Source organism: Bubalus bubalis, chromosome 2 (assembly GCF_019923935.1).
Source record: "Bubalus bubalis isolate 160015118507 breed Murrah chromosome 2, NDDB_SH_1, whole genome shotgun sequence".
NCBI lineage: Eukaryota > Metazoa > Chordata > Mammalia > Artiodactyla > Bovidae > Bubalus > Bubalus bubalis.
This window is the reverse complement of record NC_059158.1, coordinates 78838093-78864647: the sequence shown is the minus strand read 5'-3', so window position 1 is coordinate 78864647 and position 26555 is coordinate 78838093. Positions and strand designations below refer to the sequence as shown.

Below are 26555 nucleotides of genomic sequence, written 5' to 3'. Positions count from 1 at the left end.
AAGACGCGGGCCACCGAACAGTGACGTATTTCCGGCGCGACGTTTCCCCTCCACGCCGGGCCTGGGTAGTGGGGGGAGGGAGTCGGTTAGTGGTCTTTAGCGCCTTTTCTGGCGGCGGTAGATTTGAAGCGCTTTAAAGGACCGGACCCCGGGAAGAGGAGACTGGACTGGTGCAAGTAGGTGGCGCAGAGCCTGTGTTGTTTCGGTACCGTCCTTTGCAGCAGTGCCGGGGTGCGAGAGCGGGAAGGGCCCTAGAAGAGGGGCGGAGCCGGCGCGATAGGCCCAGACCTACTTAACCATCTTCCTCTCAAGATATTGGGGCTGCCCGATCCCAGAGGGGACCCCGATGATCGTGGCGCTAGCTTTGCAGCAGGTGCTGCTGGAGAGGGCTTCCAGCCGTGCCTTCCGGACCTGGAAAATGGCCCTCCCCCTGCCAGCCCCCGCCCTCCCTTCTCGGGAGCACACCTCCCTCCCTGACGCATTTTGCCGCACAAGCTGTAATATGGCGGCAGCGACGGTGGCCTGAACTCCAGGGAGCCGGGGTGATTTTGATGCTTCAAAATCGTAAGACCGAGCACGAGTGCGGGGTAGGTGGGAGGATAGGTGGGGAAACGGGACGCGTTACCTGCCATCCTGTCAGATTAGGGGTGGAGAGTGGCAGGCGAGGAGCCTGGATCTTAGGGGTTAAGATTAGAACGAAGACAGGCTTTCCCCTGCTCCGACCTTTTCCTCTCATAGCGACTATCTTGCGTAGTGTAGTGGCACAGGCCACTTAGTTCTCCCCAAACTCCAATCCAGGCTCTTCCTTCTTACCCAGAACTGACTCCAAGTTCTCCCACGTTTCTGAAGAACTGTGTGCAGCGCAGGCCTTTTAGGAGGAATTACTCTTGTAGGAAGGTGATGGCTTCGGAATTCCAAATGCTCTGGGGAAAGTGTGCGAATTTTGCTAGTCTTTAGTCTTTTAAGGTGCTGAATCGAGATCTGCAGGAAATGGGAAACTTTGTCGTTTTTAAAGTGTTATAAAAGCACCATTTTGTGCATTGATTTTCATTTCTTCCCACAATAGTACTTTATGCAGGACCAAGTGTTTGCAGTAGTGGTCAGAAATGCGTCCAAGAACAATTAAATGTTGTGAAAATTAGGGAGTACGGTTAATTTTCAGTAGTCAAAACCAGATAAAAAAAGTGAGTCTGTGGACTACCGTTTGGCAAAGAATGGCCGGTTTGTACAGATGATGGAGAGGGGGTGTGTAAACAGTTTTGAAATCGCGGTTTAAAATCCATAAAAGGCACCAACATCTAGAATGGCTGTTTCTCTAATTCATGTTTTTTATATATGCGAAAATTTACCCGTTTTATCACTCCTCCTTTTTTTTAGTTTAATCATTTAAGATGGGATCTTCTCTATAAGGGATTACATACATTTGTTTTAAACAGAGCTCCCTTTACCTTAACGTTTTCTTTATGGTTCAAGAGTATTGGTGTCCTGAGATCCTAATGGCGTCTTGTAGTAGGCTTCTGTGCCTTTTTAAAAATTTTGTTTACTTTTTAAGGTTTTTGCTTTTGCGAACTTTTGTCAGGGTTGCTTTTCCCTGTTGTCAGGAGTGTACAAGTAAGAAAACTGACAAGGTTCGAAATTTTGAGTTCTTTTCTGATCCGACCATCTTTCTGAACCTCAGGGTTTTTTTTTTATCATCTATAAAATTATATTCTAATTTCAGGCTATTATCAAGCTGTGGGCTTCAAAAGTAAATCTTCAGGTTTGTTAAAATTCTGTGTGAAATTAGCTTGAGCTCAGTGGCTCCCCTAGGAGTGAAAAGCGTACATTACGTTTATTGTGACTTACTCAAGTCTTTGATTTTTGGTGCTTGATACTGTGGTCTTGCAGTATCGGTGTTCTTTAGGTAAAGTCTTTATTCTTTTGATATTTTGCATATTTTAAATTAGATTTCCTGTCAGGCAGCATCCATTCTCCCAAACATTGGGAAATTGGTAATAGTTATAGTAGGATGAGCTAGTTCTACTAGTTGTCAGGACACCATCTACAGTTCTTCAAGTGTTGCTCTTTTGAGAAATATATGTTGATGTTTTCCCTTATTGTTTTATTTATAGGATATTTCAACAGGATTAGACTGTATTATTTATTCTCTGTATCCTCAAGTACTAATGTGTCTTACTTGTTATATGTAGTTGGAATCCATAGATAATTAATTCAAGTCATTTGAAGAGTTTATTGCAAATCTATCTGCTACACTTTTTTTTTTCTTTAATATTAGTACCAGTTTTTAGTTTTCATTTAAGTGTCAGTGGTTTTGACCTGGTTTAATGAATATATAGTCTCCATAAGAACTCCGTATATTTTTATTTCTGTAAGGCAAATCTTGCATCTTGAAATATACTACAGGCAGTGTTATAAATTCTCTGTATGCTGTAACTGGGACTTTGTACTTTTAGTACCAGACAGGAAATGTTTTACACTTCGTTTTAGTTTGAGTAGTGGCTTAAAATGATTACCAACTTGTTCTTGGAATTTAATTATGTCATGCTTGTGGTTATCAATTTTTGATATTAAAATGGTTATTTTTAAAGCATGAATGATTCCTTAACCTACTTATTTTTAAATTGCATGAAGCCTGATTGTATATATTAATAAGCTACTGTTAATTGTGTATAAACTTTAGCTTAAGGTTTATTCATAATTAAATCTTTGCATCGTGGTCACTTGATAAAAAGTAAAATTATGTAACCATTATTTGGAATATTTATAAATAAGCTACTTTCTTTCTTTAATTGGAGGATGATTACAATATTGTGATGGTTTTTGCCTTACATCAATATGAATCAGGCACAGGTTATAAGCTACTTTTAACAGTGAAGCTATAATCTTAACCAGAAAACTCTTGCTTTTTTTTTTTTCCACTTGTGACTTTGAGCCAGTCACTTCAACTCTCTAGTCTCCTTGTTCCCAAGTCTATACACTTAGAAGATTGGACCAGATTACCTATTTCCTTCAAACTTCAAAAATCTGTAATTTTTTATTTAGGAGTTACTGGATTAAATAGCACAGTGCTAGGATGGTTTGGTTCTATCTCTTGAGATAGTGGGATAAGTTTATTGTTATAAGAGCTTAGATAATTGAGGTACAATATTAAGAATATTAGCAGAGATTCCCCAGTTGGTATATGCTTTTTAGTTTGCACTAGCATAGTTGTACTAGATTTTTGTCTCAGATTGTATGTGCAGTAAGTTATTTAACACCAAACTTGGCATCATACCAGCTTTTCTCTTTTAAGTTTTCTGAAGGATTTAGAAATTTAGTAAGTGCCTGAAAGTGAAGTGAGTTAGTTGCTCAGTCGAGCCTGACTGTTCGTGACCCAGGGAGTGCAGCCCACCAGTCTTCTCTGTCCTTGGAATTCTCCAGGCAAGAATACTGGAGTGGATAGCCATTCTCTTCTCCAGGGGATCTTCCTGACTCAGGGCAAACCCAGGTCTCCTGCATTGCAGGCAGATTCTTTACCATCTGAGCCACCAGGGAAGCCCTGCTAACTGCCTATACACTGTTAATCATGTTTTTACCAGTGCAGAGGTTTGTGACTATCAGAGACACTAAGGGAAAAGGAACTATATGGAAAATCATAGTGGCCTTTTCTGACACCCCAGAATGTCAACTTATTTGTACTTAGTTCACTAACAAACTGGCATTCATAAATGTATTTAGATATCTTTTAACCAATCTGTTTTTATATCTCATTTGATTTCTGTGAACTACATGAAGGTAGAGAGTAATGTAAAATGTGATGTTAGATTGCTATCTTTGAAAGTCTTCAATATCTGCTATACTTTTAATTAGTTTAACTTAATATGATTGCACTTAGAGGTGCAAGTCTTCTATGAAAATTGCTACCTGTTTTATTAAACTTAAACAGATGAGAACTTCCCATCTTTATTTCTTGGTCTTGAACTGAAAATGCTCTCTTATAGTGGATTCTGTTTAAAGAAAAGAAAATAGACACTTTGTTAACAGAATGCAGCCCCAGTAGGCATATCTAAAGAATACGCTCCTTTCAGTTGTGGAATAGGCTGAGAGGATTTACTCACTATAGATACATATTAGCAATACTCCCCGTGGGAAGCAGTACATGTGGGAGAAAAGGCCCTGGGTAAGTCCTCTGCTCAAGCGGTAACTAGCATTCTGTTTGGCAGTGTAGTGCTGGACCAGGCATTGCGCTTGGTGTCGCAGATAGAAAGGTTCTGAATTCAAGGAGTTTGTTATTGTTTAGTTGTTAGGTTTTGTCTGACTCTTTTGCGACCCTATGGACTGTAACCCACCAGCGCCTCTGTCCATGGGATTCTCCAGGCAAGAATACTGGAGTGGGTTGCCATTTCCTTCTCCAGACAAATTTATGATAATGAAAATAAAATTCAACAGTCATTTTAACTTCAGAGAGCCAGGGTGAAATTCCTAGAGTGTACTTTGGCTGTGTTCAATCTTTAAGGACAATTAGGAATTAACCAAGGGAATCAGAAAGGGCAAAGACCTGCTTGTCATTGTAATAGTAAAGAGTATTTACTATCTCCATTGTCAAGACTTAGTACTCTGCAGACTCCCTCAGACTGTGTTAAACTTCCAAGTAATTCTTGGAATTATGAATGTAATTCCATGTAATAAAGAATGTAATAAAGTCACTGCATTATTTATTGCCTAATTACAAATTTCACTTTCACTTTGGGGCTTCCCTGGTGGCTGAACTGGTAAAGAATCTTCCTGCAATGCAGAAGACCTGGGTTCAATCCCTGGGTTGGGAAGATCCCCCAGAGGAAGGCGTGGCAACCCACTCCAGTATTCTTGCCTGAAGAATCCCCACGGACAGAGGAGCCTGGTGGGCTACAGTCCATGGGGTTGCAAAGAGTTGGACATGACTCAGCAACAAAGCACAATTACAAATACCATGTTTTTTTACTATATGTTTTAATAATTAGTTGCCTGTGTCCTTCTGCCCCCCCATCTCCAACCTTCATGTTACTTTAAGTGAATATGGAAATTATTTCATGTCTGAAGCTACAAGATTAAACTTTTTACTTATGAATTTGTTTCATCTCTGATATTTTTATGAAATGTATTTGTTGCAGAAGTTTCAGGTAGAGCAGTGGTAAAGAATCCACCTGCCAATACAGTACAATAAGAGACACAGATTCGATCCCTGGGTCATGAAGATCCCTTAGGGTAGAAAATGCTAAGCCACTCCTGTGTTCTTGCCTGCAAAATTCCATGGACAGAGGAGCCTGGCAGGCTGCAGTCCATGGGGTCACAAAGAGTTGGACACAACTGAGCTCAAGAGCACATGGCATATCATACATCCTCAGTTCAGTTCAGTTCAGTTTAGTCACTCAGTTGTGTCCGACGCTTTGCGACCCCATGAATCGCAGCACGCCAGGCCTCCCTGTCCATCACCAACTCCCAGAGTTCACTCAAACTCACGTTCATCAAATCGGTGATGCCATCCAGCCATCTCATCCTCTGTCGTCCCCTTCTCCTCCTGCCCCCAATCCCACCCAGCATCAGAGTCTTTTCCAATGAGTCAACTCTTCGCATGAGGTGGCCAAAGTACTGGAGTTTCAGCTTCAGCATCATTCCTTCCAAAGAACACCCAGGTCTGATCTCCTTCAGAATGGACTGGTTGTATCTCCTTGCAGTCCAAGGGACTCTCAAGAGTCTTCTCCAATACCACAGTTCAAAAGCATCAATTCTTCGGCGCTCAGCTTTCTTCACAGTCCAACTCTCACATCCATACATAACCACTGGAAAAACCATAGCCTTGACTAGATGGACCTTTATTGGCAAAGTAATGTCTCTGCTTTTCAATATGCTATCTAGGTTGGTCATAACTTTTCTTCCAAGGAGTAAGCATATTAATTTCATGGCTGCAGTCACCATCTGCAATGATTTTGGAGCCCCAAAAAATAAAGTCTGACACTGTTTCCACTGTTTCCCCATCTATTTCCCAGCATTTAATATTTTGAAATTTTATTGCATTTATATATTATTGACATATTAAAGTGACTATGATACTGTTGATGAATTAAAATATTTGTAATTCTATCTATTTAATATACATTAAAATGTTAAAAGTTATGGCTTAATTTTACTCAGCTTTTTTCATGAGCTTATTAGCTTTACTGATTATCTTTAAAAGTATTTTCTTTATAAATAAAGTAGATGGAAGTAAGTATCAAATACTCAGATTTCTGAGGGAGTCAGGTAGGTGAGGTGAATGCAAAAGCTCAAGTAAATTGATAAATGGTAACAGCTAACATGCAGTAGTGGAAACTAGGTCAGACTGGAACATATGTACCTCATCTGATGGTGTATACTATGCTGATTGCTGTACAGGAATGGGGCATGTTGCTTGATACGATGTTTTTTTTTTTTTTTTAATTATAGCTACATTTTACAGGAATAGCTGCAACTCATTTAGATTAAACAACTATGCAGTGAACAGTTCACCTGCAGATTATTGCTCTGAAAGCTTTCTTTGTGAACTATTCTTAGGAAATTCATGACTTATTGTATTGAAATTGTGTAGACTTGATTTTTGTCCTGAACTGTGTTTTTGGTATCTATCAGTACTGTTTTCTTTTTGCATACATGCTGAGTTGCTTCAGGTATGTTTGACTCTGTGCAACCCTATGGACTGACTGTAGCCTGCCAGGCTCCTCTGTCCAGGGGGTTCTCCGGGCAAGAATGCTGGAGTGGATTGCCATGCCCTCCTCCAGGGTTCCTCCCAACTCAAGGAACCGCATCTCTTGCATATCCTGCATTGGCAGGCAAGTTCTTTACCACTAGCACCACCTCTTTACTCCTTTAAAAGAAAAAAAAATTGACTAGATGTTTGTGTTACATTTTTTAGATAGTGTAATAACAGGAAGTCATAATTAAAGAGGGAGTACTATATCCTATTTCTGATTAGATAAAATTTGATATCAGTAATGTTAGAGACATAGCATTGAGCCATCTTTTGTGTCATCATTGTTCTTCATTAGCTATTAATGTTAGAACATTTACATACTTAAGATATTTATATAGTGCTTTTAATAATAATTTGCTATCTTTCATGTTTCTTAAATTTAAAGCATATTTGATTTGTTGTTTCAAGATACCATTTAAATCTGTTTCTAAGAAAAGTGTCCCTGTGTGGTGTTACCTAAATGCGTATTATAACCACACAGAGACATGCACATTATAATCTTAGATTGTATGTACATTTTTTATTATATTATGAATTTTTTATTTCTAATAGCAGTTATGTTTATTAAAGAAGTAGAAAGAAGTACAGTGAGGCAAAAACACTCTTCAGGGTTTTTTTTGTAATTGGAATATAGTTGGCTTACAGTGTTGTGTTAGTTTCTGTGATTCACACATAGTGAATCAGCTATACGTATACATACATATATCCCCACTCCCCGGTCTTACAGCCAAATACTGTAGTGATTATTTCCTTTCAGTCTTTTTTCTCTTTTGTAAATCTATGAATTTGAAGGAGTAGTTTATGTGATTATAATAATATTACATTACTGTTTTATATCTTGAGTATTTTTAAAAAATTATGAACATTTTCCAAGTTATTGATTACTGTAAGCATTGCTTCAACAACTGTGATATTTTGTTCAACTATCATTTTTCATAATACTGAAAAGGTTACTTCGGATAGTATAAAAGAAGCACTAACATGGCCAACTTTATACATGAAGGCTTTCTAAAATAGTTCCTTACAGTAGATTCCTAGCAATTGGATTTTTAAGGTATAAACCAGTTTGAGGTATAAACAGTTTTTACATACATTTCCAGAGGATTTGCTTACTGTATTGGGAATTATTCTTTTAAAAGATCTTTGCTAGTTTAATAAGCAGAAAATTATCTCATTTTGTTAGTTTTTCTTTTAAAATATTTTCTTGATTATAAAATTATACCTGTTGAAGAAAATTTGGAAAACAGAAATACATAACAATTACCCTTAAATTCATGACCAAGATATTATCAGTGTTAATATTTTGCTGTAAATGCTTTTAAGTGTAATTGACATATAACTTTAAATTGATTTCAGCTGTACCACATGATCACTGTGTATATGATTATGTGTGTGTAATTCACTGTGTATGTGATTGATGGCAGTGATGGTCTAGTCGCTTAGTCATGTCCAACTCTTGCGACCCCATGGACTGTAGCCTGCCATGCTCCTCTATCCATGGGATTCTCCAGGCAAGAATACTGGAGTGGGTAGCCATTCCCTTCTTCAGGGGATCTTCCTGCCCCAGGAATCAAACCCTGGTCTTCTACATTGCAGGCAGATCTTTACCTACTGAGTTATGAGCGAAGCCCATGTGTATATGACTATGTGTATATATTGCAAAATGATCACCATGGTAAGTCTAGTTAACCTTCACCTCACATACAGATGTTTTTTTCATTGTGACAAGATCATCTGTTTAACAACTTTCAAATACAGAGCACATATTACTCACCATGCTGTACCCTGTATTCTTGGAGCTTCCCAGGTGGCACTAGTCGTGCAGTGCAGGAGATGTAAGAGACATGGGTTTGATCCCTGGGTCGGGAGGATCCCCTGGAGGAGGGCATGGCAACCCTCTCCAGTATTCTTGCCTAGAGAATCTTGGTGGGAGGAGCTTGGTGGGCTACAGTCCACAGGCTCACAAAGAGTCAGACCAGCTGAAGAGACTTAGCATGCTCGCATACACACTATTTTCTTGGGACTTTATAAGTTCAGATTTGGGGGGGTTCTTTTTGTTTTATGATTCCATATATGAGATTGTACAGTATTTGTTTTTCTCTGCCTGACTCTTCACTTAACACAATGCCCCTGAGGCCCATCCATGTTGTCACAAGTGGAAGGATTTTCTTCCTTTTTTGTGACTAAATAATACTCCTCAATGTGTGTGTGTGACACATTTTCTTTATCCACTTATCAGGGACACTTAAGTTGTTTCCATGTCTGTAGGTAATGCTGCATAATTCATGATTCATTAATATTTTGATGTAAATCCTGTTTTTCCTTTTAGTTTTATTGAAGTACAGCACTGTGCAAGTTTAAAGTGCATAACATAATGAATTGACTTACACATTGAAGAATGATTGCCACAATAAGTTCAGTTTAACATCTACCATCTCATACAGATACAAGGGAAAAAAATGATGCTTTTTCCTTGTGATGAGAACTTTTAGAATTTTATTCTCTTAGCAACTTTCAAATTACCATACAGCAGTGCTAACTGTGTTAACTGTTGTATATTACATCCTTAGGAGTTACTTATCCTATAACTGAAAGTTTGTACCTTGTAACCGTTTCATCCAGTTCCCTCAAGCCTAGCCCCTGCCTCTGGTAACCGTGAATCTGATATCTTTCTCTCTGAGTTCGGTGTGTTTGTGCATGTGTGAATGCATGTTTGTGTGAATATATTTTTAAATTTAATTTCAGATTCCACATACAAGTAAGATCATACAGTATTTCTCTGTCTGACTTAATTTCACTTAGCTTATTGTCTTTAAGGTCCAACCATGTTGTTGCAAATGGAAGAATTTCCTTTTTTTGTTGAATGATATCTTTTTTATGTGCATTTGATATGTGTAAAATTGGAATCTTACAGATAATACTGCTTGCTAACTTGCTTTCTTTCGCCTAATATATTATGAATATCTTCTCATCTATGAGTGGTCTTTGATAATTTTTCTTTTTCAGTTTTATTTTTAAAGAACTTTTAATGGTAGTATTAGTGTGCTTTAGTATTAGTAGTGGCAAAAAATTGAAAAGTTATACAGTAAAAAAAATCTTACCCATCTTCTCCAGCTACCCATTTCCTTTCCTACCATATGCGTCTGTATTAGACAAAACACATTTTTTAAAAGTTATTTTGAAAAAATACAAAGAAAATATACCATATACATTTCTGTAGTTTGTTGTTGTTGTTGTTGTTTTTTACTTAAAAGGGCTGGGAGATAGCAGATAACCAGCTTCCTCATTCCTTTTTATAGCCAGTAACTTGTACGGAGGTCATATGGTTTATGTAACCTCTTCCTCCTTTATGTATAGTTAGGTTTATGGCCTTTTAACTATTACAAATGATGGTACCTTGTATGACCTTGTACATACCTTATTTCGCGAATGACATATAACTTCCTCGGAATAGGGCTATTGAGTCAAAGGGTCGTGAATGCATTTGTAATGTGTGTTGTCACAGTGGCAGAGGATTATCAGATTTACCCCTTTGCTAGCGTCGGTAATATATGAGGTCAGCATTTTTTATTTCCTTCAATCCAGTTGGTGAAAATGTTACCTTTGTTATTTTAACATGTAAGAATATGATTTCCAATGGCTAGATGAATACCATCCATTTCATGATGATATCGTTTATTTAACCAATTTCTATTACCTTGCAACTTCTTTTTTTACTATTATAAAAAGCACTACAGTGACAGTATATATGAATTTTTTTACCCTTAAAGTCCTTTTCACTACATAATTTTGCTATTTTTTTCACTTAAACATTTTTTCCATGTTATATTAAAAATTATATTTTCATAAGCAGCATAGCAGTCCATCATATGAATATTTCTTAATTTACTTGTCATGTTAGACATTTAGGTTGTTTTTTTGTTTTGTTTATTTTTTATAGAAGTATAGTTAGTTTACAGTGTTGTGTTAGTTGAAAGTGTACAGCAGAGTGATTCATTTGTGTGTGTGTGTATTCAGTTGTGTGTGTGTGTGTGTGTGTATTCAGTGTGTGTGTGTGTATTCTTTTTCAGATTCTATAATTTTCCATTATAGATTATTACAAGATACTGAGTATAGTTCCCTGTGCTATACAGTAGGTCCTTGTTGTTTAGCTATTTGACATAAAGACACATTGCCTGGAAAATCCCATGGACGGAGGAGCCTGGAAGGCTGCAGTCCACAGGGTCACTGAGGGTCGGACATGACTGAACGACTTCACTTTCACTCTTCACTTTCATGCATTGGAGAAGGAAATGTTAACCCAGTCCAGTGTTCTTGCCTGGAGAATCCCAGAGACAGGGGAGCCTGGTGGGCTGCCGTCTTTGGGGTCACACAGAGTCGGACACAACTGAAGCAACTTAGCAACAGCAGCAGCAGTGTGTCTTTGTGTATATAATTCCTAACTTCTAACTCCCTCCTGCCGCATCCCCTTTAGTAACCGTAAGTTTATTTTCTATGAGTTTATTTCTGTTTTGTAAATAAGTTCATTTGTATCATTTTTTTAAGATTCCACATATAAGTGATGCCATGATATTTGTCTTTCTCTGACTTACTTCATTTAATATGATAATCTCTAAGACCGTCCACGTGGCAGCACTTGGGATTTCATTCTTTTTATGACTAATATTTCCATCTTGTATATATACCACATCTTCTTTATCCATTCATCTGTCGACCAATATTTAGGTTGCTTTCATGTCTTGACTGTTGTAAACACTGCTGAAATGAGCATGTATCTTTTTGAACGGTGTTTTTCTCTGGTTTTATGCCTGGGAGTGGGATTGCTGGATCATATGGTAATTCAGTTTTTAGTTTTTTTAAGGAACCTGTATCCTATTTTCCATAGTAGCTACACCAGTTTACATTCTCGCAGCCTCTCCAGCATTTGTTGTTTGTAAATGTTTTCAAAATAATTTTATTTATTTTTGGCCGTGCTGGGTCTGTGATACACTGGCTTCTCATTGCAGTGGCTTCTCTTGTTGAAGTTCCTGGGCTCTAGAGCATACTCTCAGTAGCTGGGGCACTTGGGCTTAATTGCTCCAAGGAAGGTGGGATTTTCCCAGATCAGGAATCAAATGGGTGTCTCCTGCATTGGCAGGCAGATTCTTTACCACTGAGCCACCAGGGAAGCCCTGATTTTTTGATTATGGCCATTCTGACTGGTGTGAGGTGATACCTCGTTGTAGTTTGGATTTGCAATTCTTTTAATAATTAGCAATATTCAGCACCTTTTCATGTGTGTTTTGGAACATCTGTATGTCTTCTTTGGAGAAATGTCTATTTAGGTTTTCTGTCCGTTTTTGGTTTTTTTTTTTTTTTTTTAGGCTGTATGAACTGTTAGATTGTTCCTAATTACTATTCCCTGGTGGCTCAGATGGTAAAGCATCTGCCCGCAATGCAGGAGACTAGGGTTCGATCCCCAGGTCGGGAAGATCCCCTGGAGAAGGAAATGGCAACCCACTCCAGTACTCTTGCCTAGAAATTTCCATGGATGGAGGAGCCTGGTGGGCTACAGTCCATGGGGTCCCAAAGAGTCGGACACGACTCAGTGACTTCACTTTCACTTTCTTTAAAGAAGATTTTATTTTAAATGGCTGCCTTTAGAGACATTCAACGGAGAAGGCAATGGCACCCCACTCCAGTACTCTTGCCTGGAAAATCCCATGGGCGGAGGAGCCTGGTAGGCTGCAGTCCATGGGGTCGTGAAGAGTTGGACACGACTGAGCGACTTGACTTTGACTTTTCACTTTCATGCATTGGAGAAGGAAATGGCAACCCACTCCAGTGTTCTTGCTTGGAGAATCCCAGGGACGGGGGAGCCTGGTGGGCTGCCGTCTGTGGGATCGCACAGAGTCGGACACGACTGAAGTGACTTAGCAGCAGCAGAGACATTCAAAGAGTTTGAATTACTAAAATGTTAAAGGTTAGAATGATGATGAATATATTCTTGGTGTACAGTGCCAAGTTGCTTAGCAAAAGTTTTCATACTGTTTATATTTTTTATTTCATTTTTTTATGAATTGTTTGTTTATATTCCCTTGGGTAGCCTTTGTGCTTTTAATTGTTTCCTGCATGGACCCTACAGTCCTCAAGGAGGGGAAGAGGGACATTGAGAGGGCTTCTTTTGGTTGTCACATGTACTGATATTTACATATCGGGACTAAAGGTGTTTCATGTTCTCCAGTGAGTAGGATGGGCCTTGCCAGTGTTTTACAGTAAGGAAACTAGCACATCATGTTTGGACATATTTCCCCCAATTTTTTACTTTCTAATTTCCCTTTGAAAAATAGAAATAATACATTTTTTCATGAGATCAAATCTGTTTGTCCCTGTTATTTATTTCTTTATTATTTGTTGTTCAATCACTAAGTCATGCAATCTCAAGGACTGCAGCATACCAGGCTGCCCTATCCTCCACTATCTCCTGGAGTTTGCTCAAGTTCATGTCCACTGAGTTGGTAATGCTATCTAATTGTCTCATCTTCTACCCACCTCCTTCTCCTTTTGCCTTCAGTTTTTCCCAGAATCAGATCTTTTCCATTGAGTCAGCTCTTCACATCAGGTGGCCAAAGTATTGGAGCTTCAGTTTGAGCAACAGTCCTTCCAATGAATATTCAGGGTTGATTTCCTTTGGGATGGACTGGTTTGGTATCTTTGCAGTCCAAAGGACTCTCAAGTTTGTCTCCATTATTTATTTCATTGTTAGAGAACCTGAAAAGTTATTTAACACCCAAAGTTTATTTAGGTAAATACTCAAGTATTTCTCCTTGCTTCCTTTGGAGCAAACGTACCCTTCCTTTGGAGGGGTACACAGTTTTGTGAAAAGAAAAATAATTTCCTGAGATCTTCTAGATTTAAATATGAAACAACAGTGGTAAGCCTGAAAGTAAAACACTTAAAAAATACGTTGTCTTGAATGCTCTTTTGAAGAGTTACTTTTACTGGTCTGAATTTGTCATAGAAAACTTGGAAAATGAGAAAACTTAAACAAAATCGTCTATGACTCTTTCACTTAGAAATAGGCTCTAAATATTTTCACATATTTTCTGCTATTTTATTTTACTTTGAAGATATGTCTTTCTTTAAATTGGAAACTAATACGTGAACATATTCTTGTTGCAAAAATTCAAACATTATAGTTAAAGACCCTCATTGACTTTCCATCCTTACTCCTGTACTGCTACAGAGTACTTACTCTTTGAGGTTTTCGTATTTATCTCAAGACCTTTCTCTCTGTGAAAGCAGACTATTATTTTAGGGTATTAAAAAAAATATTTGAATGCAATTTTGTTTTTTCTTTTCACCTAAACAGGTGTTTTGGATAGTGTGCGTAAAGACTTTTTAAACTGTTTTATAGTATTAACTTGCATGTATATACCACAGTTTACTCAGACATTATCTCATTTGGGGACATTTTGCGTGTTTCCTTTTAATTATTGTTATTGCAGTGTTGCAGAAAAGCATTCTCACACATGCCTATTCTTCCTTGCATGATTATTGATTTATTAAATACTGGTTTCCTGCCATAATCAAGTACTGTTTGAGGCACTTTGGAATTAAGAGGGGAGCAAAACTGAAAAGGTCTCTCACATCATGAAGCTTATATTCTAGTAAGAGGAAAATACATAAAACTTAAAATATCAAGTAGCAATAAATGCTAGGAAGAAAAGTAGAGCAGAATTAGGGAATATAAAGTGCTGGAGGATAGGGCCTGCTTCTGTGAATATACTGGCAAAGAATGATTTCCATGAGGAGGTGATACTTGAGCACTGACTTAAGTGGAGACGTGAACCATGTGAAGATCTGGGGTAAGAGCATTCCTCAGAGGGTGTAGTAAATGTGAAAGACTTGACAAAGGATAGGCCTTGGCTGTTTGGTCTTCCCAGGTGGCACAATGGTAAAGATTCGACCTGCCAATTCAGGAGATGTGGATTCAATCCCTAGGTTGGTAAGATCCCCTGGAGAAGGGAATGGCTACTGGAGTGGCCAGTATTCTTGCTTGGGAAATCCCATGGACAGAGGAGCCTGGTAGGCTACTGTCTGTGGGATTGCAAAGAGCATGACTGAGCATGCATGCACAGACTTTTGAAGAACAGCAGGATCTCCAGTGTGGCTGAAGCCAACTTCGGAATGTTCCATAAAGTTGTAGAGATCAACATGAGCTGAAGTAGTTAGAACCATGCTGTCCAGTACAGCAGCCACCAGCCACATGTGGTTATAGAACATTTGAAATGCGGCATAAACACTGATTTCTGGAAATTCCCTGGCGGTCCAATGGTTAGAACCTGACTCCTCTGCTGCAGTGGCCCAGGTTTGATTCCTGGCCAGGGAACAAAGATCCCACAAGCCTTGCAGTAAGGCCAAAAAAAAAAAAAACCCACTTGATATCCGAGACTTGTAAAACTTGCTAACATGGCAAATCATTCTATTATTCTTGCCTGGAGAATCCCATGGGCAGAGGAGCCTGGCAGGCTACATACAGTCCATAGAGGTCGCACAGAGTCAGATATGACTGAAGCAGCCTAGCACAGGATAGTAACAGAAAGATAATGTAAAGTTCAACATTCAGAAAACTAAGATCAGGGCATCTGGTCCCATCACTTCATGGGAAATAGATGGGGAAGCAGTGGAAACAGTGTCAGACTTTATTTTGGGGGGCTCCAAAATCACTGCAGATGGTGATTGCAGCCATGAAATTAAAAGACGCTTACTCCTTGGAAGGAAAGTTATGACCAACCTAGATAGCATATTGAAAAGCAGAGATATTACTTTGCCAACAAAGGTCCGTCTAGTCAAAGCTATGGTTTTTCCAGTGGTCACGTATGGATGTGAGAGCTGGACCATAAAGAAAGCTGAGCGCCGAAGAATTGATGCTTTTGAACTGTGGTGTTGGAGAAGACTCTTGAGAGTCCCTTGGACTGCAAGGAGATCCAGCCAGTCCATCCTAAAGGAGATCAGTCCTAGGTGTTCATTGGAAGGACTGATGCTAAAGCTGAAACTCCAGTACTTTGGCCACCTCATGTGAAGAGTTGACTCATTGGAAAAGACTCTGATGCTGAGAGGGATTGGGGGCAGGAGGAGAAGGGCGACAGGGGATGAGATGGCTGGATGGCATCACCGACTCGATGGACGTGAGTTTGAGTGAACTCCAGGAGTTGGTGATGGACAGGGAGGCCTGGCGTGCTGTGATTCATGGGGTCGCAAAGAGTCGGATACGACTTAGCGACTGAACTGAACTGAATGTTGATTATATGTTGAAATAATATTTTGGACATACTGAGTTCAATAAAATTTATGTTTTCTTCAGTGGTAGCAGCCGGGTTGGACAATGGTGTTTACTCTTTTGAGAGAATCAGGGGTAGAGAAATAAGAATTTTATTTTTAAAATAATATTTCTTTCTTTATTTTTGGCTGTGCTGGGTCTTCCCTGCTGCTCGGGCTTTTCTCTGGTTGTGGCAGATGCGGGGCTGCTCTTAGTTGTGGTGCGTGGGCTTCTTGCAGGGGCTCAGCAGTTGCAGCTCCCTGGAGAGCACAGGCTCAATAGTCGTGGTGCATGGGCTTAGTGCTCTGCAGCATGTAGGATCTTTCTGGATTAGGGATCGAACCCGTGTCTCCTGCTTGGAGGAGACTCCAGGAACCCCAAGAATTTTGTTTTAGATAAAGTTTTAACAAAGTTTTACTTTGTTTTAACAAAAGTAAATTTAGTGTAACATAACATACCAGAAACTACACAAATTCTAAGTGAAGTTTAATGTTTTCCCAAAGTAAACTTACCATGTAAGCAGCACTTAAACAACAGCAAAAAAAACCAGAGCAAACAGCTATCCTAGTAGCTTCCACTTACATTCCTAACTCCATAAATTAGTGATAGCATTTATTGTGATTGCAGAGTCTCAGAATTATAGGATTGTTTACAGTATGCCTTAGAATTGAGAAACTTGGAAAATCATCAAAGATTTTACCTAAAAGATTAAGGGTATTAGGAACTACTTTATAAGCTTTCATAATATTTACCTGTTTTTCAAATAAGGAGTTTTTAAAAACACGGTAAACAGGAAATCAACTGTAATTGTAAACAATTTGGTATGTTTTAGGCAGTGCTATCTATACTATACTATTTTTCTGAGAATGGAAATCTTTAGGATATTGTGGCTAAACAGCTAACTTTAGAAGTTTTTTATGGAGGAAAATAATTAAATCTCTAAATTTCCTCTTTTTTTTCTGCCTCCAAATGTAGAGAATTTAAGAAGGCCTGCACAAGTTATTTAGAAGATAAAAGATAATCAGGTACTAAGTATCAATAATAATTTAATATTTTTCTTTAAGATAAGATAGTTTCCTCAAATTTATGGATCCAGTTTATTCTCACCTTCAGATGTGCATACATTGAAATTTTATACAAATAAAAATGCAACAAACTTAGCAAGCTATTAAAATCAATAAGTTTTGTTTTGTTTTATTGTTTTCAGGAAGTCTGTGTCTGTAATCTGGAGGATTGAAAGGCCTCTTTTTTGTTTCATATGAAACAAATTTTAGTTAGTTTAGTTAATATATATATTGTATCTTTTGGAAATAAAAAATGGAGGAGGTTGCAGAAAAGGTAGTTTGTAACCCCCCTTTTCCATACAATAATGAATAAATACATAGGATTTGTATTTTTCAAATTGTTGGTGATTTGGGCAGTCTTCCATGCTTTTATTGTTGACTGTTCTTACCTGCGGTTGTGGTGTGTGTAAAAGTGATAAGGAATGGTGGTAGATAATATGTACCTATATGTTTAATAAAATTTTGTAAAACTAAATAAATACACACAAATGAGTACGCCTAGAACTGGGGAAATGTGGATTGTGTCAGCATTGTTTATGCTTTTTACCCTACAGCTGTGCTATTATACTATAGTTTTGTAAAATGTTACCATGGGAGAAACATGTATCTCTGTATTATTTCCTATAACTCTGTGAATCTATAAAAATTTCACAAGATTTAAAATATCATTCATTGCTTACTGAGCTACTAGCTTAAGATATAATTTTCGCAAAAGCATAAACATTTCAGTTAGTCTCTGTTTTGAACAGATAAACAGATTTTTGTAGTTCATTGTTTTGAAAGCTGTTTATACTAAGTACCTTTGTTTCCTCTGCTTTTCACTTTACCCTGTCATTCTCCACCAGGTATTACAATTTGGAGGAAGTCCTTAAATGCTTATGAAAACAATGTCTTAACTAGTAGCTGTCTGCTCTGTAGATAAAACTTCCATAGAGTATCTCACTTATTGATGTTTTTGTCTACATTAGATAGATCAGTATAGGCTGTTGTTCATGATCAAAAAATAACTACATATGTAAAATGTAATGTATTTTTACTCGTAATGTAATCTACCATATATATAACTATTGTTAAAGTAGTCCACTTTCTTTTTTCCTTGAGGAATTATCTTTAGGAATTTGAATGTTTTTCTTTTCAAAACTCCACTACTTTAATCAAAATTTATTTTTGTTTTCTAGGAGTGAAAAGATTGGATCAGTTTGTCCTTGATTTTTCCCTATTTAAAGGTAACCTGTCTCTAGTTCACTAATCATGCAGACTTAATACAATTCTCTGTTTGAGGTGGCAGTCTATATTTGGTTTTTAAAATACTGTATTATATAATGGCTAAACCTTTTATGTCTTTTCTACAAGATGCAGTCTAATCTTTCAAAGAAAATAATCATGTAATTTATGTCATAGAAGTAAATATTAAAATAAATTCAGACTACATTTCTTGTTTATGCTCCACAGAGTTTTGCTTTGTTTTCTCTTCAGAAATTTATGAAAAATCTTTGCTGTTTTAATGTGTTTGCCTGAAACTATTTTACTCAGATTGAAGTATTGACGCCATGGGAATAAAGGTTCAGCGTCCTAGATGTTTTTTTGACATCGCCATTAATAATCAACCTGGTAAGGAAATTAATGTCTCTATTTAACATTTATATATGAATATTTAATATTTTAAATTATCTTTACATGAAGAAATATAAACCAGCTACCTTCTTTTTCAGCTGGAAGAGTTGTCTTTGAATTATTTTCTGATGTGTGCCCCAAAACATGCGAGAACTTTCGGTGTCTTTGTACAGGTTTGTTGACATTTTCACTCACCCTAATAGTTTCAATTTAACACATTTTAGATTTTTTCATGCATTGTATTTTTCTTTCTCAGCATGCTGATTTGCAACATTGACTAGACATGAAAGTAATTCTTAGACATATTAATTGTAATAGGATTTATCAGAGATTGATTTTTCCACTCACTAGAAAAGCATGAGTGCTTTTTAAATTAATTTTTAAAAGAATTCCTGAGAGGAGTGAAAATTCTGTAGCTTAAAGAAGTCTTTATAGATCAAGAGAAATAATTTTTTATTTATTCATTTTATTTAGATTTTTCTTTCAGTTTTATTGAGATGTGATTGACATATATCACTGTATGAGTTCAGGTGTGCAGCATAATGATTTGATTTACATACATCATAAAGTGGTTATTGCAATAAATTTAGTTAACATTCATCATCTCATATAGATACAAAATTAAAGAAGTATGGAAAAAATTTTTTTCCTGTGATTTCATCGTTAATATTGCTTTAATACTATTTCCTTAATTTCTTTTCTACTTAATAGCCTACTAATTTTTCTTCTGTTTAGGTGAAAAGGGGACAGGGAAATCAACTCAGAAGCCATTACATTATAAAAGTTGTCTCTTTCATCGAGTTGTCAAAGATTTTATGGTTCAAGGTGGTGACTTCAGTGAAGGTAAGACTTTAATTCTTACCAAACAAAATCAAATATTCTTAGTTTATAAATTTATATTCTTTTATTCTTATGTACATGGATCTGAAATTTAGACAAGTCTCTGAAAGTACTGGTCCAATTTTCTTCTCAGCCCACTTAATCTTTTGGTCAAACAAAAAGTACTGGAAATTCCTTGGTGGTCCAGTAGCTGGGATACGGAGCTTTCACTGCTGAGGGCCCAGGTTCAGTTCCTGCTTGGGAAACTGAGATTCCGCAAGCTGCCTGACATGGCCAAAAATAAAAATTAGAACAACTCATAGAAATAGACATAAAGGAAGAAAAACGTAGGAAAAAATTTCATCTTTGATGCATGAATTAATTTCAGAAATTTGCTTTTGGATAAAAAAACATTGGCTTCCCTGGTGGCTCAGTGGTGAAGAATCACCTGCCAAAGAGAGGGATGCAGGTTCAATTCCTAGGTCAGGAAGATCCCCTAGAGATGGAAGTGGCACCCCACTCCAGTATTCTTGCCTTGGAGAATCCCATGGCCAGAGGAGCCTGGCAGACTACACTCTATGGGATCACACACGAGTCAGACACGACTTAGCAACTAAACAACAACAACAAAAAACCCACTGTATATCTCTTAGTAGCCTGTCTGTGTTCATGTTTGATTTTGTCACATCCAGTTATCTTTTACTATAGTATAGTTTTTACCTCCTTTCTTTTTGTAAAAATACTGAAACTGTGTTTTTAAAAACACTTTGAAAGCTACTAGTAATTTCTGTTAAAGGACCTACACAGTCATTAGAATCTGAACAGTCTTTTTTTCTACAGATATTAATAGGCTTTGTCACACTCATATTGTTGGATCAGAGAGGAGAAAAAGTAATTTGGGATCTTGTCAGTATTATCTTTTATGATTTGCTGTGAACCTTTGAGTATTGTTGGTGCAAAGTCATTCAGGTACCTACTTTGTAAGAAGCATTTTGTTTAGGAATGCTTCAAGGAAATTACTGACCTAACAGTTCTAAGAGTTCATGCTTTTCATTCTTAGGAAATGGACGAGGAGGGGAATCCATTTATGGAGGATTTTTTGAAGGTACAAATACTTACGTTTAAATTAAACATTTAGTGTTTACTTTTAAATTAAAAGTTTAATCTTAATCTTTATTAAAAGAGAGATTCAGCTGTATTTCTTAGTGATAATACCAACATTTTTGTGTGTCCATTTTTCTCTGAAGATTTTTTAAAAATCTTTGATATTCTAAATTTGGCTGTAAAGTTTTCCCCAAATTTAAGTTTTCTCTGAAATTTCTATTAATGTGAAGATCATTTGAAAGACTTTAAACATGTGGTTGTGGAATTAATTTCATATTACCCATCTTTAACTTGGGAGTCAGTGAAATTTCACGTTCTACCTGCTTTTTTCTAATACAAGATTGGAAGACAATCTGCTTTCTTTGCAATAAGCTGTTTTCTTTATCAATAGCAGAAATTAAGTTAATGAGTGCCTCTGTGTGCTAAAAATAATATTGAAGAGAGATTAGTATAGTATTTGGATTTTATAGTAAATAATTGAAAATTTAAAATATTTTTATATGAAAAGATAGGGGAGGGAATTGATTAATATTAGATTTCTCTTACCCTGACTTTTTAATCTAAATTTTGCTTGGCGCTAAAGATCATATGATAGGAACCCAAGATATATAGAGGAGTGAAAATGAATTTTGAGGGGGAAATTATGCCTATAATGTAACTGAAAACTTTGCTTCTTTATAGATGAGAGTTTTGCTGTTAAACACAATAAAGAATTTCTCTTGTCAATGGCCAACAGAGGGAAGGATACAAATGGCTCACAGTTCTTCATGTAAGAATTTATGATCTGATTTAATATATCCCTTTTTTGGTATGTCATTTTTCTGGATTCCTGCTACTGATCACTAATAAGAAAGGGACTTATAAGGTGTAAGGGGGAGAATTTTTAAAAGTGGAAGAACAAAGAATTTAGCAGTACAGCTGACCTCCCCTTTTGCTGAAAGGGGAGATCAGCTATACTGCTAAAGTTTTCAAATGATGAAAACTTTTGTCAAAAGGACACAGGAGCCAGCTTGAAGGGGTAGAGTTTCCACTGGCCAAATGAGGACAAGTTGAGCATTGATTATTTTGAAAGTAAGTAGTGATGATATCATATTATCAAATAAAATAGAAATCCAGGCGTCCATTTGGAAATAAATAATAAATGAATAAGAAGGGAGAAAGAAAAACTTCCTTAGTAGAATGCAACTAACACATGTAAAAGAAATTGTAGCATTAGAAATGTCCCTGTTTTGCAATCATCTCAGTAGTAATTGATCCAGGAAAAAATTATCTGTGAAGGATAAATTAAGGAACAGAATATTTGCAGTGAATATCTCTTTATAAATTACTTACTTAAAAGAGAGTAAAATACAGGTTGTTCCTCATTTTTCAAAGATTCTGTATTTGTGAATTTGCCAACTCACTAAGTTTATTTGTAATCCAAAGTCAATACTACTAATGTTTTCCAATTCTGACCATTAAAAAATTGTTACCAGGGCTCATGTCAGCAATTCACATTTTTTATCATGTTCCATGGGTAAAAATTTGCTCTGCTCTTCAGTAACATAAACTCTTTTGGGCTCAGAAGTTAATCTGTCAGCACCATATGGATTATTTCTGTGTTTTCTAGTTCATATTTGTAACTCCCTTCTTCAACCATGAGAAATCTCTTCCATTATGTTAAAAAAATTCTACTCATTTGTTGAATCCTAGGTTTAAAAATTGCCACCCTGTAACACTGGGAAAAGTAACTTTTTAAAGTGAGGATATGTAGTTATCGCATTTAAAAGTGACTTTTGTTAGTACTTTCTAGTATAAATTTTGTATGGTTTTATGACTCAAAATATGTTATATTCATTTGTTTCTGATTATATTTCGTTTGTTTTTCCTGCCAGATTGATTTGTTTTTTGTCCTTTTTTTTAAGCTTTTTTTTTTTTTTAGATTCAAAAGTATTTTATTCAGTAAAAAATCACTAACCCCAAGTTTTAGCACCAATAAAACCAAAAATAGAAGTGTTATATGATCCAACAATTACATCCTGGGTTTGTATACCAAGGAGATGAAAATACTAATTCAAAAACACATGCATTCCAGTGCTCATAGCAGCATTATTTACAGTTGTCAAGATATAGAAGTAAACTGTGTTCATCAACAGAGGAATGGATAAAAATGTTATAACAGAATATTACTCAGTCATAAAAAATGTAATTATGTTATTTGCAACAGCATGGATAGACCTGAAACATATTTTGCATAGTGAAATATGTCAGCCAGAGAAAGACCACACTGTACGTTATCACTTATATGTGGAATCTAAAAAATAAAACAAATAAATGAATATAACAAAACAGACTCACTAATACAAAGAACAAAGTAGTGGTTACCAATGGGAATAGATAAGGGTAGAGGTGTACAGGATAGGGAATACAGGATTGAGAAATACAAACTCAGTTCAGTTCAGTTCAGTTCAGTCACTCAGTTGTGTCTGACTCTTTGCGACCCCATGAATCGCAGCACACCAGGCCTCTCTGTCCATCACCAACTCCCGGAGGTTACTCAAACTCATGTGCATCGAGTCGGTGATGCCATCCAGCCATCTCATCCTCTGTCGGCCCCTTCTCCTCCTGCCCCTAATCCCTCCCAGCATCAGTCTTTTCCAATGAGTCAACACTTAGCATGTGGCCGAAGCATTGGAGTTTCAGCTTTAGCATCATTCCTTCCAATGAACACCCAGGACTGATCTCCTTTAGGATGGACTGGCTGGATCTCCTTGCAGTCCAAGGGACTCTCAAGAGTCTTCTCCAACACCACAGTTCAAAAGCATCAGTTCTTCGGCGATCAGCTTTCTTCACAGTCCAACTCTCACATCCATACATGACCACAGGAAAAACCAAAGAAAGGCAATGCCAAAGAATGCTCCAACTACCGCACAATTGCGCTCATCTCACACGCTAGTAAAGTAATGCTCAAAATTCTCGTTTGTTGAATCCTAGGTTTAAAAATTGCCACCCTATAACACTGGGAAAAGTAACGTACTAACTAGAGTTCACTGTTTTTAGCAATTTTTGTTTTTAAAGTGAGGATATGTAGTTATCGCATTTAAAAGTGACTTTTGTTAGTACTTTCTAGTATAAATTTTGTATGGTTTTATGACTCAAAATATGTTATATTCATTTGTTTCTGATTATATTTCGTTTGTTTTTCCTGCCAGATTGATTTGTTTTTCGTCCTTTTTTTAAAGCTTTTAAAACATTAATATGATTCTAAGAATCAAAGCAGAGAGAATACCATGGAATTATCACTCCCACCTAACTCTTCACTCCATTTCCATTCCCCCATTTTTTCACCCCTTTTTACACCACCTGTCCATATTAGTAACCAACCTCATTAGTTTCTGGCTTATTTTTCTATATTTCTTTTTACAAACATAAGCACAGATACATACTTTTTTCTTATTTTCCATTTTTTCTTATACAATAGATAGCATACTGTACATAATGTTTTTCTCTCTTCACTTAATGATATATCCTAGAAATCATTTCATATCAGTTCATAGAAATCTTTTTCCTTTTTTCATAAATGCATAATACTCTATTGTGTGTTTATATACTGTAATTTATTCAGCCAGTTACCTATGTTTGGATGTTCTTGATTGTTTAAACAGAAAGAACTTATATCACATTTGTTGTTTAGAATACACAGATAAAAAGAAGAAAAACAATCCTCTCCCCAAGTGCATCTTTTCATGGAATAAAAATATAGAGTTGCATATACTCTGTAATCAACATTTGGATGTAATATAAACTTCTTTGTATGTTACTAAATATGAATTAGTAACATTTTAATACTACATGTTAATCCATTGTTTGAATGTACTATGGTTTTATTTATTTCATCTCAGTTTTGAACATTTAGTTGCTTCTTGTTTTCAAACTGCTCCAGTGAACACTGTTGTACCTATTGTTTGATGCATTTTTAAATTCTTCTATATAAGTAACTGGAAGTTTACTTAGTCAAATATTTATACATGTTTAAGGGTTTACATATATATTGTTGCATTGACTTCCAAAAGGAAGTGCTAATTTTACCAGATCCTCAGCAACACTGTTACCATTTATTTTCACTTTTTAAGATAAAATTCTCCCTATGCTAACCAAAACCCCTGTGTTAAATTCACATGTATATTCTCAGAATTTTCCTCCTGTTGGTTTCTCCTGACCTCTTTCCAATTCTGGTTAACTCATCTTTACTTCTTTGTTGTTGTTTGTTTTTTTTTTTTTTACAGAAACAACTTTAGTTTTTTAATCTTTTAAAAAAATATGTGGTAACATAAAATTTGCTGTTTTAACCATTTGTAACTAAGTCAATGATATTATTTATATTCACAGAATTGTGCAGCTACCACCACTGTTTCCAAAACTATTTCATCATTCCATAGAGTAGCCATTTCCCCTTCCACTCAGCCACTTGGTAACCTTTATTCTACTTTCTGTCTCTGAACATTTGCCTATTCTATATATAGAAGTGGAATCATACAATATTTGTCCTTTTGTGTCTAATGTATTTCACTTAGCATGTTTTGAAGGTTTATCCATGTTTTATAGCATGTATCAGAACTTCCTTCTTTTTTGTGGTTGAGTATCTTTCCAGTGTATATACATACCACATTTTGTTTATCCATAGTTATTTGTTAGTGGACATTTGGGTTGTTTCCACTTTTTGTCTGTTGTGAATAGTGTTGCAGTGAACATTGGCACACATGTGTATTTGTTTGAGTCCCTGTTTTCAGTTCTTTTGGATATATACCTAGGAGTAGAATTGCTGGATTATATGGTAATTGTAAGGTTAGCTCCTTAAGGAACCATCAAACTTTTCCAGAATGGCTACATCATTTCACATTCCTACAAGCATTATACAAATTATGCTAGTTTTTAGCATTATTTATTCTAGTTTTGATTCTCATCACTTTTTCACCAATCTGAGAATGACGGTGAAGCACTGCAAGTGTTGATTTAGGGGTTATAAATACATTATAGTGAGTAAGCCCGTGGGCAAATATGAAATCTGTGAAGTGAGGATTTACTATATCTTGATGCAAATTGTGTATACTGAATGTAACACAAATACATATATAGTGTACACCTAGGTTTTTACATTTCTAGGTGCTTTTATCAAGTTGAGGTGATTACAGCTGTTACAGTGAGAAAACAATAACAGGTTATCACTTTTTAAAATAAGGTGAGCTTATTTTAAAGTTCTAACATGTACATGAAATACATGTATACGTTAGAATTTTTTTAGTAGTATTGTTTGTGTTTTAACCAAAGGTTAGCTTAAATTGTGTTCCTTCTTTCAAATTTCTAATGCTTTTTTAAAGATTTTTTTAGATAATGAATCTTATACAGTACCCATCTTTAGTCCGTTATATCAGTATGTCTTCATAGGTACTCAGATAGCAGCTTTCTTAACTACAAAGTTTTAAGGTTGATGAGAAGAAAAAAAGGATTTTTTAAAATGACTTTTTGCTTATTTTAGATTTTGTCTAAATTTTAATGCAGATCTCTTTCTTCAACATGAGATTTACTTTATGTTAGGGATAACAAACTCTAAGACCTATAGGTCTTAGGCAGGTAACATAAGGGAATAAAGACTGCTGGGATGAGAAACTTAATTATTAATCTTTCTATTAGAGAAGACAGGGATACTCAGCTTGACCAATTATTGCCACATGCCAAGTGCCACATCTTACAGGTTTTAAAAAAGGTCTAGAATATGGATTTTTATATAGAAGTATCCAAATTTGTAAATCTTGGCAGCTAGTTTAAAAATTTATAATATGCAGGATGGACCACTTCTGTTCAGGCCCCATGGAACACATGTGAGTGCGTCAGAATGTGACCTGGTCTCTAACTGTTTAAAATGCTAAGG

At 36.4% G+C, this 26555-nt stretch overlaps 1 protein-coding gene across 11 annotated transcripts in view; it reads left to right on the top strand.

Annotated features, from left to right (window-relative positions):
* PPIG (peptidylprolyl isomerase G) overlaps positions 1 to 26555 on the top strand; it is a 40827-nt gene continuing 14272 nt past the window's right edge. The window contains exons 1-8 of one of the 11 annotated variants that reach the window (XM_006059988.4): positions 1 to 176; positions 17022 to 17071; positions 18289 to 18336; positions 18587 to 18721; positions 18823 to 18897; positions 19460 to 19567; positions 20604 to 20648; positions 21329 to 21416. In XM_006059988.4, coding sequence (XP_006060050.1) covers positions 18661 to 18721; positions 18823 to 18897; positions 19460 to 19567; positions 20604 to 20648; positions 21329 to 21416 — 377 coding nt within the window. In that variant the 5' untranslated portion in view covers positions 1 to 176; positions 17022 to 17071; positions 18289 to 18336; positions 18587 to 18660. Of the gene's footprint in view, positions 177 to 303; positions 588 to 17021; positions 17072 to 18288; positions 18337 to 18586; positions 18722 to 18822; positions 18898 to 19459; positions 19568 to 20603; positions 20649 to 21328; positions 21417 to 26555 lie in introns of those variants that run through there. The other 10 variants (XM_006059982.4, XM_025275299.3, XM_025275307.3 and 7 more) reach the window with 10 other exon arrangements.